Genomic DNA, 18,533 nt, shown 5'->3' with positions numbered 1-18,533 from the left:
ATCCACAAAGAGGAGATTAAGCGGCAATAGTGTCATTAATTTGTTTATATAATTGGTTTCTAATAATGTATCAGAACATTTTGATTTTAACACATTAATTTACCATTCGTAAATCGTTAAGAACTGTTACAATAGAAAAGAAGAAATGTTCGTGACATTAATACGACACACGAGGATGAGGAAGAGGTTATGTTGCATAAATGTTTTTAAATTACATGAATTAGGAGGAAACAGTTTGAATACAATGTTGCATTTTGCGGGGTTTTTACAAGCCGGTAAAGATTTATTGGTTTAATGGCCTGCAAAATTATACGTCTCCATAATGTATAATTCTCGGTGTTGATGAAGAAATAATAATACAGTAAATGATTGCATATATTGGTTCTTTCTACCAGGTTTCTTCGATATCTTTTCTCACTATTGTTGTGAATGAACTATCAGAACTTTACTTAACTGTGTAACTTTGGTACTAGGCAGGGGTAAATAAAAACGCACGGGAAGTGTCGCGCTATTTGTAACTGCGTACATTTAATAAAAGATAGGATTCAATAACGCGGAAATGTCCACTATCACTTCTCTTCTTCCTAGGTGTAATTGGATTTTTCAAAATCTGGTACACAATTGATTGAGGCACTTTAGTTAAAAATATTGAGTCTTTTATAGCTTCTGTCTTAGATAATTTTAAATAAAGTCCATTATACACATTTGTAACTACAGTGCGGTCGCCTTAATCCTAACGGAATCAAAAAACGAAATCGAAATCATCAAAATTCGAAAAACTGCAAAACCACAATGAAAATCACTGAAAATTTCAATGAGGAGTAGTAAAAAATCTGTAATTTTTTTCTGGACGCCAGTCTCGACGTGCTGATCAAACTCTTAAACGCCTCAGCATCATAATCTCCTCGCTGCTGTTGAGGCTGTCTTCTGCCCAACTGCTTCAGCATCAGAAGTTTTTGAACCAGGTGGTTCATCATCGACATCCTCGTCTTCCGTTTCTTCATTTTGAATGACCTTTACCATTTCTTCCTCCGTGAGCATTTCTTGGGTGTCAATTTCTTTGTCACAGCCACCTGATGTCCATTCTCGAACCTCAGTTTCAGTAATTATTGTGGTGTTGTCTTGACCCAGCAATGTCTTTTTCGTTGGATGAAGAGTCGTCAACAGCCACTAAGTTTGGGCTCAAGGTTTTCCAAGAAAGTTGAATCGAACGTTGTGAAATGGATGACCAACAATTTGCCAAATTGAAAACGACGTCCTTGAGATTAACTTTCTTCAAAGCTACTACCAGATCCGTTCCATTTTGCTCATCAGCAAGAATGTTGGAGAGTAAAGCTTTTCGATAGCGCAGTTTTGTGTTCTGGATGACATTCTGGTCCATTGATTGAATCAAAATTTTTACCATCTTCACTATGAAGTTCATCAGCGGATGGATGGACCAGGGCAGTTGTTCAGCAGCAATAGTGCCTCCTGTTGGTGGAGCGAGATGACAACGAACGTCAGGGACGAATTCAGTTTTGAACCAATCCAAGAACAAATCTCTTGTCACCCATGCACTTTTTTGCCCTCGATACCATACGGGAAGATCAACAGATTTGAATGCACGAGGCTTGTTAACCGTCCCCACAAGAAGCAAACGAAGTTTGTGAGTCCCTGAAGCATTTGCACAAGGTATAAAGGTGATTCTTTCTTTCATAGTTTTTCGACCAGGAGCGTTCCTTTCTTGAGATGACACCAATGTGTGGACTTGTAACATGCGCTAAAATAACCCACTTTCATTTGCATTGGAAATTTGCTCAGTTGTCAAATTGTTTTTAATTACAAGTTCTTCAAATGCAATTCGGAAGTGTTCGATGCCGTCGGCAGTCGGCATTACTCGAAAGTTTCTCACCAGTAATATTGATATGTCTAACTCCATAACGTCGGTTAAAGTTGCTCAACCAACCCTTACATGCGCTAAAAGCTTGGTGATTTGGTGACATTTCACGATGGAAATGACGGGATTTTTCACACCTTTCACCACTCACCGGAACTTACCTTCTAGCTTCGGATATTCGGGGGATTTGATGGTTTTCCTCTTCCCTGGACCGCTTTCCGCTTTCCTGACGAACTTTTCGATCTTCTCTTTGTTTTTCTTATTGTCCGTAATGATAGATTTGCTAATACCGAACTGTTTTGAAATGACACTGTAGCTAGTTTCTTGCTGTATTAACTTGAGAATTTTAGTCTTTTGTTCGATAGTCAAATTCACGTGTTTACGTGGAGCCATTGTGATAAGAAAGCACTAACAGAACTAAATAATATGTAGGTGGGCAAGGAAAGTAAAAACCGATGTTCGTCATGCTGATTCAATCGTGGGGAAGGCAGGAGGGAGTCGCACGAGCCCGTTGTTCGGACTACCGCGTCGTTCGGACGACCTTGGGTTCGGATTAACGAATATGGGTACTGTATCTGTTTGCCTCTGGTAGTAAAATCATTTTACTTGTACTGGTCAAATTTTGATCGGCATATTCTTCTTGCTGAGAAATTTCTTCTTCATTATTTACCGCCCAAGGACGCCATATTTTGTCGTAATTCAAATATGAAATAACTATAGGTAACCACACCGGCACTGGTACTAGAAGTTTATACAAAATCAGTATTGTTATCATACGCAAGATTTTCAACCACTTTGTCCCACGGACGTCACATCACTATTCAAATAGTTAAATTACAGCAAATACACTATACACTCCACACTAACGAACTGCTTCTCAACTAAAACGCTTATCTTAATAAAACGCCATCCGGTCGGTTGTAAAAGGGATCAAACGTCGTCGTATTTAAAGCGTTAAACAATATATGTTACCGCGACTATACAGCCAGCAGATATTGTATTATGTACTAGTTTAGAGATATCGACTAATAGATTGACTAGCAGTATTGCTACATTTATTTCTTTAGGTTCTGATTAAACTTTTTCCTGCTTAATCCTAAAGGGTGTATCGGAATTGTATAATTCCAATAATTTTGAGGATTTTCTGGGCTGAATCTCGCTTAATTTAAAAACCCTTTTCTCTTCTGTGTCTTATCTGTGTTAAGTAGATGCTTTGTTATTGTGTAAGCTTAGCTGTTTTTTCTTTACAGAGGGACGTTTATTAAAACGAGTACTTTGGAAGAATTGCTTTTAGAACACACAACTGTCCGATCTTTTGATTGCAAGGTGTTTCGTAGTTGTGGCCTTATTAGTTTTTTTGTTATTTAATGCAATTTACATACCCATAAAAGCTCTCTTTTGAATATTGCTTCTTCTATTATTATTTTTTTGCTTATTAACCAATAGCAGAGCTTCTTTTTCCAGTTATTGTTAGATAATGGTTCCTTTAATCGTGAATGGTAATTGGCATTGTTTATAACTACGACATAATTGATCGATAGGAAATGTATCATTTGAGCAAATCATCTTCGAAACTTTTAGTACCCACATTATTGGTTTGTTAAAATTACTGCAACATATAACAACATTTTAAATAATTTTGAAATTCTTCGTCATTGATTTGTCACATTACGTTAGAGATTATCAGCTGCGTCATAAAAATTGTACTATCAATAATTTTCAAACGAAGTATAAACATTTTTGGTTGATTGGGCTCTATTTAGCGTTGAGTTGTGGCACAGTAAGTCGCTTTTATTTCTTTTGACTGACTGCATACTACAGCACTCCTTCAATTTTCTTTGTTGAAATTAGTTAAATTGCAAGTCTTCACACCTTCGAGGGTGTGCCCTGGCGGGCTGTTAATAACCATTTCTAAGCGGCTCTCACCTCACCCGTTCGCTCAATTACACCTCGATGACGAAATCATTTTTAATGTATTTAGTTATTAATAAATTAGAACGAGAGATTTTTGCAGTACACTTACCGCGACCTTGACTCACCTAACATAACGAGTTTTTTCGCGTGTTTTACAAGAGTGATAGCGAAAGAGATGGATTTCGCAATAGAAGCCAACGCACATGACATTTATGTATGTATTCGGGATTCTTAATAGAGATGGGAACGGAACTGTTATAGCTGTACATCCTGATTGATGTAGTTGATATTTTCCATTACATGTATTGAAAATATATTTATAACTGGCAAAATTGTACAAAGCACTATTAATTGAAACAATTATAAACGATTGTGTAGTAAATACTTATTAAGAATGTACTAATTACAAGTTTTTAAGTGAAAAAGCGTAATAAAAACCGCAAGTGTAATACGTAAACAACTTAAGATACGCAGACGACACCGTCATTATTGCGGACAGTGCTGAGGGTTTACAACGACTTTTGAATGTCATAACCAGAGAGGGAGATAGCTTGGGACTAAATATAAACACCAATAAAACAAAAGTAATGGCTGTTACACGTGCACCAAACGTCGACATTAATATTTGTATCTATAACAAACATATAGAACCAGTACAAAGATTCCAGTATCTTGGTTGCTGGATAACAAACGATCTTGATCACGAGGACGAAATACGTGCTCGTATAGAATATGCTAGGTCCGCATTTCAACGAATGAAAAAATTACTAATAAACTCTACGTTATCGTTGGATATCCGATACCAATTTGTAAAAACGTTTATTTATTCCATGTTGCTATACGGAGTGGAAACATGGACTATCGGAATTACAATTATGAGGCGTATAGAAGCCTTTGAGATGTGGGTTTTTCGAAGGTTGCTGAAGATCTCTTGGTCAGAGCAAGTGACCAACAACGAGGCGCTAAGAAGAATGGGTACTGAGAGAGAACTCCAAAATATTGTAAAAAACAGAAAAACGAGTTATCTAGGACATAATTACAAAGGAGAAAAATACAACTTTCTACGACTTATAATGGAAGGGAAAGTGGAAGGAAGAAGAGGTCCAGGAAGAAGAAAATACTCATGTTTGAAGAATGTAAGAGACTGGACAGGCATGGACACACATTCGATACTAAGAACAGCTCAAGATAGAGAGCAATTTGCTGTAGTTATGGCCAACCTTCAGTAATCGAGAACACACCTTAAGAAGAAGTGAAAAAGCATTTAATAAATGTTCAGGTTCCAATTACAATTACAGTGTAGACGATTCCACTAAATAGCAGAAAAACCAATAGTTTGTACGTGGAAAATTTGTTTAAGAAAATCTTAAAAAATGAGCCCAAGAATAAGATACTTTGATGGAATTATTGCACTTATGTTTTAATGAACCAAGTTAAACCAAAACGTTAAAGGAATGGACCAATTCCTTTGTTAATTTTTCAGGAAATGGAAAGGTAGTGAATCAAGTATCAACTAAATTATTTCCCTTAGAATCGACCACCCGAAAAACATCTACCTCGCGACTTTCAAATAAAAATTTATTTGTTTTTCTTAAATTTATTGTTAGAAATTTTTATTTATAACTATAATACAAAAATATTTAATGTACCAATGATTTCAAACCTTTTTTACTAATAATAATAATAGGAAAAAAGTAAAATTATGCAAAATAAATATTTATTTTGAATTGTTTCAACAAATTACTGGATTAAATAAAAAATTCACAGAAAAAATAGAATTTTTATATATTTTAATTATTTTTATAATCTTTTTTTGATTAGAACCGGAGATATTGTGACTTTTATAAATTTAAAGTTAGGAATTTAGTTTTTGAAATAGTAAAATCGAGGGTGCAAATCGCTTCGCTTTTAAACCCTTCATCTTTGGTGCATCATGTACGGCTCACTTTAAATGAATCGTTTAGAAATTATTTTTGTCAAACTTTTAATCTTTCAAATGGTGCTTTTGAAATTTCTTAATGTTTTTAAGTCTCCCACCTCACTCACTCACCTCACTCATATCACTCATTTACCAAGCTCACTCGCCTCATTCACCTAAATCACGCACCCCACTCACTCACCTCGCTCACTTAACTCACTATAACTGGATACTCTTGAAGAGTTGTACTAATGATTAAAAATTAAAAAAAAATGTTACAGTAGACTAGCGCGAAGCTTCATACTTTTTTTTATTTTTAAAATTTAAATAATATAAAGTATAATTTCACAATTTGAGAGAGTGAGTCATCGTTTAAAGGCCCAGAAATGCGGAAAGCCGTTTGGAAATCCAGTGACGTACACTTACTTTTATTTTAACGTTAATTATATTTTATTTTTCAAATATTAATGTTCGAAATAGGCCACAATATATTTATTTACAAGTTTTTACTGACGTTTCGATCTCTATATCCAAAGACCGCTTTCAAAGATATAAATGATAGTTATATTGATTTTATTTGTTTATTATTATATATTTTTATAATCTTATATTATTAATTTTCTTTTTTTTTCTATCTTTAAAAACGGAATAGAGATCGAAACGTCAATGTATTAAACATGTAAATAGATATATTGTGGCTTATGTTCAACCTTCTCCCTAAAAATACAGAATGCCACAAACAAGCAGCTATAGAAAAATAAATATATCTGTCCTTTGTATGTTTGAAAACGGTCTTTTTATAGAGATCGAAACGTCCGTAAATTAAACATTTGAATAAATATATTGTGGCTTATTCCCAACATTATTTCTAAAAATACAGAACGGCAAGCGAAAAGCCATAGAAAATAAATAGTACTATCATTTGTATAATTGAAAACGGTCTCTGGATATAGAGATCGAAACGTCCGTAAATTAAACATTTGAATAAATATATTGTGGCTTATTCCCAACATTATTTCTAAAAATACAGAACGAAAAGCGAAAAGCCATAGAAAATAAATAGTACTATCATTTGTATAATTGAAAACGGTCTCTGGATATAGAGATCGAAACGTCAATAAATAAACATATAAATAAATATTTTGTGGCTAATTCCCTACATTCCCCTAAAAATACAGAATGCCACAAACAAAAAGCTATAAAAAAGAAGTAATTTTACAGAAAGTTTACTGATACCAACCGGCTGTCGCGGAAGTTACGCTAAAACGTCTTTTGACGTGACCCGTCCTTAAAGAGTTACACAATGAAATTTTTTTTAAAACAAATTTTAAGACAGTTTCCACACCACCCCAGAGGTATGTCTTGTGGCGCGATACTTTTTTTAAATGGGTGTTCGCCAAGAGCCATATTGTCTTATTAAATAAAATGAACAGAACACTTAAACAGTATAAAACAAAACAAAATAAAATCCTATAAAACGAAATAAAATTCTATAAAAACAAAATAAAAATAATGTTTGATGTGTTTAAACACAAACACTATACACACTTACTATGTTCTTCTCGTTTTTTTTTGTTTTTGGTTTTTTTTTATGCTGATGTTCTTATCAAACTATTAGAAAATATTATTCGCTGTCTAAACCTGAAGATGCAGTGCTGCTATCGCTGTCATTATCTTCACCACCTGGTGTAATTATAATTGGCTCTAGTAAAACTTTGATATGAGTGTCAAGTACCCACATACGATGTTCTTCTTTAATTATGTGGCCTATACATTTAGCCCATTTCTCTGGAGTTACATGGAGGATTGCTTGAATCAAAAGTTTCTTAATTTCGTTTAATTTGAACGTTTTGTTATTGCGTGCGACTTCTCCTTTCACTTGCTCCCAGATAAGTTCAATGAGATTAAGTTCGCAATGATAAGGTGGTAGACGCAGAACTTTGACACCATAATCTTTTGCAGTTTCATCTACAGCATATTTAAGATATTCAATTTTCATTAACCGTGCAATGTCAAGTAGCTAAATTATGAGCATTGATTCTTCGTATGCAATCCCCTTTTCTGTAAGCCATTCTTAAATCCTCCCTTTCAATTTCTTTAATAATCACCTGTTTTTTTCGACTCAAATTGAAGAAATCCATCATCAAGAAACCCTGTATCACTTCCTATATGGGTGACGATTAAACGCCGTCCCTTTCCTGATGGAGCTTTTAATCCTGTATATCAGCCTTCTATAAATGCTTCGCGTTTACTTTTGACATTTAAATCTTGCCAAACTTTTCCAACTGTATGACCTTTTCCAACCTTGGTTAATCCAGGTTTCATCCAAATAACATATTTTGCGTCCAGTGCTGCGAATTTTGCGTTTTTCTACTAAATATTTTCTTCTCCGCACAATAATTTTATATTTTTCTAATAGCATACTTTTTCTGTTGAGTTTTACATATCGAAAGTTCAATTCACGCATGGTCCTGGTTAAGACTCTACGAGATATCTTGGGTAAGGAGTCATCGTTTTCGAGCTCTTGAGAAATATTTTCAGTGTTGGAATTTCACTCCGAAAATAAAATGAATGAATTTTTCGACGTATAATATTCTTTGTCTTGTCATCCAAAACAATGCTTTTCCTACCTCTAGTTTTACCTTTTTCTTGCTTTTTATTTTCCGATGTATTTTTAAGTACACGATAAATACAGCTAACGGATACTTTTGTTAAACTGCTACAAATGTCGACCGCTTGGCTAACGTTTAATGCCATTTTTCTGCCGACAATTCCTTCATAAACGTTTCGTATCATTACCTTCTCTTCGGACGTTAACATTTTCCGTCTCTTTTGCGGCTTTTCATTCTTGGAATCAACATCAGAACTTTGCTGTCTTCTCTTGGAACAACTCGGTTTTTCGTCCATTGTATTTCAATAATCTGGATATATACTATATATACAATAATTTCAAAGAATATAACTAAATATTTACTATAAAACGACAAACTATAACACTCTTATTATCAATAACACGTTTTATCAATACTACAACACAGTATTGATAAAACAGTATTGACAATAATAAGTTTACAAACTTATCACATAAAATATACTCACAAAAACACATGCACTATTTACCCATAGAAACACCAATGTTTTCTTCGTTCATTTCTTCGGCAAAAAATAATAAAAACTAGTTTTACTGCATGTCTGGATCCGAATTGTAAAACCGAGTTCCCTCGCTAATTCCAACATTGCCAAACGATTGAAAAATAATGTTTTAAAATATCGATTTTTATTTTATAAATTTAAATACGTAACGAAACGGAACATATAAATAAAATTTATTTTATTACAATTTTGTGCTTAATTTTTACTATTGAAAAAATCATGTTTTTTGGTATTTTTTTGACGGTAATAATCGCTGCGTGGAAGAATACAGGTTTTGTATTACCATAATTACTACTTGTGAACAAGATTTGGCTACACTGTACGACAACTTCTGGTCAAGTCTACTATAGAGAAGCACAAATAAATATACTACTTTATATATTCTGTAATTTCTTATGAGGAAACGCAAATTGCAATCGAGAAAACAGGCAGTTTTCGAGGGCCGCTGTGTACATTTAAATTTGAAGATATTCGGCGTTTAAACTATGAAATCACTCTTCTGAATTGAGGGTTTCTACTTTAGGTAAAAGAAATAAAATAAGACTTACTCACAATCAATTTAATTTTACTACCAAAACCACCGGTTTCGCTTTCTACACTTTGCAAAGCATCTTCAGGTCAAACGGTACAAAGTAAATTAAATGATGCCGGTACAAGAATTTTTAGATACTGATTCGGGAAACATAGTTCAAACTATCCTGTATTGCTGATGATGGGTGATCTACGGTTAATATTGTAACTGTCTGACAATTAGCGAGGAAGTTTCTTGAGGGAAGAGATGTTAACAAATGAAATAGGAATAAGGTATATGTTATCCTATTTCATTTGTTAACATCTCTCCCCTCAAAAAAACTTCCTCGCTAATTGTCAGACAGTTACAATATTAACCGAAGATCGAAGACCGAAAATTTACGTTGCTCTTTTATTTTTGTTCTCTAAAATTTAATTTTTTGTCAATCTAACTGATATGGGAAGGGGCTCGTATATCTGAGTTTACAAATCAAAACATGGTTGAACGGTTAGACGGCTTCCGGGAAAAGAAAAAAAATGCATTAGGTATATACAAAGTCGTGTGTTTATGACAACCTAGAGAAAAAAATTATTAATTTTTTAGGTATTAACTACTCTTAATGGTTTAAATTTTTTAGTTCATTATCATCCCACTCTCTTCTTTGCTTTAATTTATATTTCGAAGAGCGGGAACCAGTCATCAATTCGCGAATCGTTACGATCTGCTCTAAATTCCGTCCGTTAACACCGATACATTACAACGGCTCCTTTTTTAGTCCTTTTTTCGACCGCTACAACGACATTCGACATACGTGTGACTGTCGAGCGTGAGTGTGACCTAAGGTCACCGAGATGGTGTCCTCATCGGCTGTTAAACGGTGTCGCAAATGAAGCCATGCTGTCTACTCTTGTCCGAGAAAAGCAAGAGTAGAGGTGGGCGATAATAACTTGTAAATTGTAATATCTCGGTATGTGGACCTACTTTCGTTATATCTACATAGACGAATTCTAAAGAATTTAATAGTAGAAGAATATATACTAATAATAAAAAGTCAGTATATATTTTGAAATATAGTTAAGGGGGCAGCGAAGAATATATAAGGAAAAGGAAATAGTATTAATAGTCTTTATTTTATCTCTTGGAACTCTAGGAACATTTAATCGAATCCAAAAGAATCGAAAAGACTGAAAAAGGACTAAGAAAGGATTCCAGGGTATCTTGATACTTAAGCAGATACCTCTGAAAATTTGGTGTTTAAGACAATGAAAATTAAAGCTTTTGTGTTTGTAAAAGCATTGTATACTATTAATCCTGCTGAATATTCCTCCAGAGCCCCTTCAAATATCTCAGAACAGTCTTCTAAAATATTTCAGTATATATTGAATTCCGACATTGTTCTGAAGATATTTTCCTGTGGCATCTTAAAGCAATTACTATTTTAATGGGAATAAGCCACAATTGAAGTTTATTCAAATAAGTTTATTTGTCCGACTTGGTTCATTCAAACATTCCAGGATAGTATTAACATTTCATATCTTGATTTCCTGCAGACCTAAATCAAATGTTCCAGGAAGATCCAAAACCATTTTAACGTACCCAGATGTTATCCAGATGAACCTGAAAGTTTCAAGCGTATTAAAAAACAGACAAATGGAAACCTTTGAATTTTAAATATATAAGCCATTGATGCATGTTATCCTATCTTACTGGATAGTCCCCAATATCGTCCTGAAATATTCCAAAACAGTCTTCTAAAATATTTCAGGCTTTATTGAATTCCGTCATTATCCACTTAAATATTCCAGGATAGTCTTTAAACGTTTCTGTCTCTCCTGATTTCCTCCAGAACCAAATGAAATATTCCAGAACAATTCAAAAACATTCCAAAAAACATATTTCACAAAAACAGATGCCCCTGAAAGTTTTAAGAGTATGAAAAAACAGAAAAATCGAAGCTTTTGAATTTTAGACATATAAGACAGTAATGCATATTACCATATCTTGCTCCCCAAAGTCCCCAATTATGTTCTGAAATATTCCAGAACGGTAATAAAATATTTCAGGCTGCATTGAATTCTGTCATTATCCACTAAAACTTTTCATGATAGCCTTTAAACATTTCAGGCTATCCTGATTTCCTCCAGAACCAAATGAAATATTTTAGATCAGTCCGAAAACCTTTATGTACGCTGTAGATATCCAAACAACACCGAGGCTCATCAAAAAAACTTGTACAGAAAACAGAATTTTAGTTATATAAGAACTAGCAGAATATTATCCTGCCTGTTGAATAGTCCCTCAGCCTCAGATCCCCCTGATTTCGAAAAAAAAAATCCTAAAACATTCCAGGCCCTTTTCAATTCTTCCAAAAATCAGTACAGACTATGTAAGATCATGGATAAATAGAATAAAGAATGGAGAATATTTGGAAACTGATTAAACCAACAAGAAATTTAATTAAGGATATTTGAAATTCGCAAAACAACTATTGGGATTATTATCCAAGAAAATATTAAAAACAAGATCTCTAGCACGTGGATTTTTTAATAGGTTGAACAATTTGATTAATTAGTATCACTCAAGTTCCGCTATCCTGTGTAAAAAGTGTCAACTCAGTTTTCGCCTTGGCCTTTCTTAAAAATATCTGGTTAAAATAATCAAATTAAATTAAATTTGGTCGTTTGACCACTAATCACTCAGTAGGTTACTAAAGATTTTGGTGATCGAAATTGCGGTGGTATCATTTCTGTTGTATTCTCTCCACAATTATAGTAAAATAGATATTTTGTCGTCTCTTGTTCCTCTTGGAATAATCTTCATCTATCAACAACTTATAGCCAAACCGACGCAGATATTAGTGAAGAAACAATGTCTTTAGCCAAATGCACTCTGTTTATAAGGAGATTACGAGCCCTTTTCCATATCAGTTGGCCCAACGTTAGACTGATAAGAAAATTAAATTTTAGAGAACAAAAAGTTTGAATGCATCGAAAGTTTTGTATCTTCTGACTATATTTCTTACACGTGACAATTACAACATAATTCGCGATTTCCTAATTAGATTTTTTAATTCTGGAAAATCCAAATGATTGAACAAATTTTCTCATCGATAACTTTACCTCGACCCATTGTACAATCCACAAACGGCAAAAAGCTTTACAATACTACAAAATACATTTGACATTAACTGAGAATATTATTGTTTTCATCAGTCATTTTTCCATAGTTACCTCTGGATTTAACGTAATTATGAAAAAATCAACATATATTGACATAAGTGAATGCGTAGCCAGGGTTTAGTGAATTTTTTTATATTGTTGAAAATAAATAAAAAACCATAAGGGCAATGTTTTTAATAAATATGGGTTTTTAATAAAAATGATAACTGATATGGGAAGGGGTCCGTATTCCCCTTGTCAGGTTGGTTTGACTCAAATTCATCTCCATGATACTCCATTGAATTTTTTTAAGGTATTTTTTATTTTACATTAAGAATTTTAGTACTAGCTTCTAATATTACCATAAAATGTTGATTCATTCATAGACTAATGTACATTCTTAATGTGATGAAATTCCAAAAAGTTTTCTATTTGTCTGCGCTCATTAATAAATTTTTTATTGTTACAGAGGCTTCAGCATTAGCGTCTGTGATAGGCATCATATATTCAAACCAGTTTCAGTTCAAGCCATGTGGTAAGTACTTTTCTATTAGCTGAACGTCTTGAAGTACTTTTAGAGTATTATTTCATATTTATAAAAATCTATAAATTTGTGTTATTCGCTTCAAAAGTCAGGTACTAATTTTGACAAAAATAGTCGTGTTAAAATCTTAAAACATCAACTTTCTTTATAGTAAAACGCCAATTCCGTATTTCTCGTATTATAAAAGCAGATTTTTTTAACAAAATAAGCATATATACTCGCCACATATTTATCGACTACAAGACTGCCTACGACTACTTAAACAGAGGAGAGATGTGTACGTTTATAACAATAAGAAATCTAGTAATACCAAATCAGTTGGTAATGTTTAACAAAAATAACCCTCCAAAAAGTTACGGTATCTCGGAATTGTCTGATCCGTTAAAAACCAACCACGTCACAAATTACAACCTCAGGCTCAGTACATATATAACAAGTCTATGCAAATCCTTGGCTATACTGATGACATCAATATCGTTGGAAGAACGAACACCGATGTACTACTCCAAATATAAGAAGAGTTAAAAAGCTTTTAACTTTTTTAAAAAATAAAATAAAAAAAAAAAAATAAATAGCTAAATTATGAGGAAGATATAAATTATATGAATCGAAAATTATTTGAGGAATATGCCAAATGGGGGCTTACTGTAAACATAAGCAAAACAGAATATTTAAAAATTGGAGGAAATACCACAGATCTGAGGCTTGAAAACGCAGTCATAAAAGGCTTCAACCAGTATAAATATCTAGGAAGCATCGTATCAGCAGATGGCAGAGTTAAGATAGATGTACAAAACCGGATAACCCAAGGGAAAAAATGCATCCGAATACTGAATTCATTACTGTGGTCTAATAAAATAAAGATGCATACCAAACTTCGCGTATACAGAGCAATTGTAGAACCAATTACCACATATGGTGCCGAATGTTGGACGATGACAAAGAATGAACGAGATAAAGTAGACGTTGTGGAAATGGATTATCTTAGAAGGTCATGTCGAGTATCAAGAATGGAAAGAATCAGGAATGAGGAAATACGAAACCGTACAGGAATTAGAGATACTCTTTCAGATAGAATACAAGGAAGGCAATTACAAAGGTATGGTCACGTGATGAGAATGGAGGAGGAGCGGTGGCCAAAGAAAGCCTTAATGTATGTTCCGCCAGAAAGAAGGAAAAGGGGAAGACCACCGAATTCATGGAGAAGAGAAATTACAAAAACAATGCAATCTAGAGGCTTAGAAGAGGGAGATTGGAGAGATAGGAAAAGATGGAGGCTGAAATGCGGGAAGCGGCAATCGCCGTAGGACCCCCGTTATATGATGATAATGATGTAAAAAGCTTTCCACTTTCGGTTTTACGTCATCAATACCTTGAACCCTTTCAAATAATTGTTTTTAGTCCAGTCTTCAGAGGTTTGATCTCTAAAACGAGACGAACGAGCTGAATTTTGCCGAGAATGCCAATTTTGGGACATATTTTTGCCCCTTTATTGGAAAAGCTTTAGGGGGAAACCGGAAGGTAGGTGGAGTAAACGTTTTTGCATCATTTTTTGGATCATAAAATTGACATTCTTAGCAAGATTCAGCTTGTTCGTATGATTTTTAGAGTTTCAGTGGCATTTTCTGCTCTGTCGTGTGTAGTATTCAGACTTGTAGCCTGGAAGAAAGCGTGATAAACTGTTGTGTAATATCTTTTCAGTCACACGTAATTCCTGGAATTATGTCTATCGTGTGATAATATTATCATTTCACCCTTTTTCCTAATAGATTTTTAATCGGAGTATTCTTCATCATATTTAATTTTTATTCGATGTTTTGTGAAGCATCGTAACATCGCTTCTTCAATTTCCTTCTGTTGATCAAACCTCTGATTTATAATTAGTGTAACTTTATTTTTTTTTGCAATATTTATCCTTTCGTTAAACTTACATTGTACGCATTATTTCCAAAATGTTTATTTTAATTGCAAACTGCTGTTACACCAACATCTATTAACCCTTAACCCTCGCTCTTTTTTTCTATCCCCATTCTTATTAATAAATAAAAAGATCAAAGTGCCAGGCCTGTTTTTGACTGAGATGGTGGCAGACAGAACAGAGAGCGCCAGCGGCAGAGGCCGAATGAAAAATGGATGAGGCCTTAAATGGAGACGGCTCGCGTCAGAGAGTAGTGCGTCTTTTTATAGAAGCGCCTCGACGAGCGGCGTCGGTCGAAGCCGCGCTTCCTAATACGACTGTTTACGGCACTTCTGGAGATGCCAGACAGACCGTCGGGATAGACAAGTAGGAGAGACACATATATTTGGGATCGTTAGGTTAAGAGGAAGATTTCTGAAAAAAATCCATGAATTTGCCTCGAAATGTATTGTGTTGACGCGAGTATGAAAACGAATATTTTTGTAAATTTAATGCAGAGAACGAAAAATCTTTAGTTCGCCTGTTATACAGCTATTATTCATAAGTTTTATAAACGTATTGTATTGTTTACGTTATTCAACTTTTGTATTACTTTTTATTTGTCGACAATGTACACCAGGAGGCGATAACTTTTTTCTGAAGGCGGTCACTTTCATGTTAATGTCCGCACATTCAAATATAACTTAAATAGAGCTTTTATATCATATACGAGTATAAATATTATTGGAAATAAATATAGAAAAAAATTATTTTTTATTCAAATGCTATAATAACAATAATGCCAGAAAACAAAAATTTTACAATTCTTAAACGAAAAAAAAAAAAGAAAATAAAATCCCAATTACATATGTATAAATATGTAAATATAAAATATATAACATATTAACGAAGATAGTTTATCTTTCATTTTCTAACTAGAGATCCTAACAAGTTTTGTAAATGTTCATCCGTCAACCTCGTTCTATAGGGTACACCTAAACGCATTACCAATTAGCATAACTGCCCTCGTGGACAAACTCATCACTGCAAGAAAAGCCGGAATTTTAAAATAGACCCGGAGAGATTTGCAAACTGATCACTGGCCTACCTGCACCCCGTGGCAGGTAAACGGTTGCAAACCGCTAAGGTTTGATAATTTGAAAGAATAATCAAAGTTCGAATACAAATAAAATAACAAAATTGCGGACTATTTCAGATATAACCGGAAATAGAACATTCTCATAAATATTTTTATTAAAAAGTTCATTATTAAAAACGTATGCAGCTGAATTTTCAGATTTCCAATCCGTTTAGATTGGCAGGTGCGTCTAATAGGCCACTCACCGGGAGAGACCCGTTATAAATATATCAGTTAAATTTTTAAGAAATTCGCTTAAAATAAATTATGAATTTAATAGATTAAAGTAAACAAGAAATGTAACAGGCAAAAATGCTGGTGATGAGTTTACCTATCTGTATTGATGAGTTTACCGATCTCCAAAGGATGCCGGTGATCAGTTTGCTATATCTCGGAGGGTTTAATAATTTTATGGGGGGCTATAAAGTAATGAGTCGTACACGTCCGTTCTATATTTTGATTTTATGAAATTCATTCTTGAAAATGTTTGTTCACATAAATAGGTGCTGGAAAAATATAAATAATTGATTTTGTAAAATTTCAATTTCTTGTTTGCTAAATTTTTGAATAAAATGCAATTAAATTATTTTTATCAGAATAATTTTTATATACATTGTTAGATTGCAAATCAATTAACTCTAGTTACAAATTGTCTGGTGCTTTTACAATATCAAATTTTAAAGGATTTTCAAATATTTCGAATATGATCATTTCTTTTGTATAAAAATCTTTCATCCAGTACTTTTAGTGACTCAATAAAAATATTCAAATATGCCGTTTTTAGTTAAAAACGATTGCAAATTAAAAAAATGACAATAATTATTCTTTTCAAGTTGAGAAATAAACAATTTTATTTTTAGCTGAAAACTTTTGATTTCTGTGAATAGCTTGTTAATTAACTTTTCTTTGCCTTGTAGAGTTATAATTAATTCATTGAAATAAGTTGAATGTCCACAAGACGAGCTAACTCGCTTATAATATTCGATAATATTCTGGTACAGTAAGGTCTCGTTTTATGGATGGATCTTTCTGTTCGTTCTAACTTTACTGGTATAGAAGTGGAAATTTCAATAAAAGTTCAATATACCGGGCAAAAATGGCAACTTTTTTTAATCTTCATATTGCAAAATAGGTGTTTTTGTGTAATTCGTATTATCCATTCAAGAGATGTTTCCTGACTTTTGGTCCATTCTGTATATATAACCCTTCTTAGCAATTTGTTTCCAAGGCTTTCCAATTGCGTGACAAGTCATTTGTAAATCACACATCCTCATTTCCTTTACCTTTTTCGTCTTAAAATAATACACCCATAAAGTACATACACGTCCAGAGATATAACCCGTAATTACAAAAACGTACACTCTCATTATCTCATTGTTAAAAGATCAGGAAACCGGCCTACTAAAAGATCAATTATTTTTACTTCAAAAGACGTCGATTTATAGCGGACGCCTCCGTAAACAATTTTTTTTAATTGTCACCGAGTGTATGTGTATGCCGTGCTGTCGTAAATACGTGAGTACGCCCAAGGTAAATCGGCGATAAATATCTACGGTCATCATTTCATTTAGTTGTTGCCAGGTCTTCCGTTTGTACAGAACTTTTTCTGCCTATTTTTTGTTTATTATTAAAAAGTGTGACGAAAAAAACATTTATTTTATGTACATGTGCACAAACCAGTGATTTCACAGCGATTAATTCTTCTGTATTGTTTTTGGTATAATAAACTGGTGATCTTTATTTCATTGATATGAATTTCTATAATATACGTAAAAGAGAATTGAATTTATACTTTTTTCGTATTCGTCTTCATTCTTCTTAATTGGCGTGTTGTTGGGTCGCCCATCGTTTCTCCAATCTATTGACGATTTATCTAAAAGTATTCTTACTATTATGCACCATATGCAAAACGGATAGTAGGAAATACCAGGCTAGTTTCAGAGGTGGTAAATCGACAATTCATTAGATTGCAACCCTGAAACAAATTTTAGAAAAAACACTCAAATATGGCTTTGATACTAATCACATATTTATAGACTACAAAGCAGTGTACGACTCTGTGAATAGAATAGAAATGTTCAAAGCAATGAAAGAGCTAGGAATACCAAACCAGTTGGTAAATTTAATAAAACTTGAAAAAGTTCACAACCATTGGTTCAATATATAATAAATCAGTGCAAATCCTTGCCTATGCTGATGATATCAATATTGTTGGTAGAATGGAAAACGTTGTACGAGAGGCATATGTAGCATTAAAAGAATCAGCTACAAAAATAGGTTTAATAACAAACACCAACAAAACGAAGTATATGAAAATAAGCACGCAACCAAAAATCCTACGACCACTTGTTATGGAAAACGACGTCATCGAAGCAGTGAACGAATTTATATACCTGGGAGCGCTCCTTAAAACTGAAAATAATA

The 18,533-nt window shown here is 33.4% G+C and overlaps 1 protein-coding gene across 5 annotated transcripts in view; it reads left to right on the top strand.

Moving 5' to 3' along the window:
* Nucleotides 1-18,533, top strand: part of ssh (Protein phosphatase Slingshot) — a 444,779-nt gene that overhangs the window by 354,120 nt on the left and 72,126 nt on the right. For all 5 annotated transcript variants that reach the window (XM_072531436.1, XM_072531435.1, XM_072531439.1 and 2 more), the window contains one exon: nucleotides 13,000-13,065. In XM_072531436.1, the coding sequence (XP_072387537.1) occupies nucleotides 13,000-13,065 (66 nt within the window). The remainder of the gene's footprint in view (nucleotides 1-12,999; nucleotides 13,066-18,533) is intronic.

Source organism: Diabrotica undecimpunctata, chromosome 5 (assembly GCF_040954645.1).
Source record: "Diabrotica undecimpunctata isolate CICGRU chromosome 5, icDiaUnde3, whole genome shotgun sequence".
NCBI lineage: Eukaryota > Metazoa > Arthropoda > Insecta > Coleoptera > Chrysomelidae > Diabrotica > Diabrotica undecimpunctata.
The sequence above is the reverse complement of the archived record's forward strand: the minus strand, read 5'-3'. Positions and strand labels throughout refer to the sequence as shown.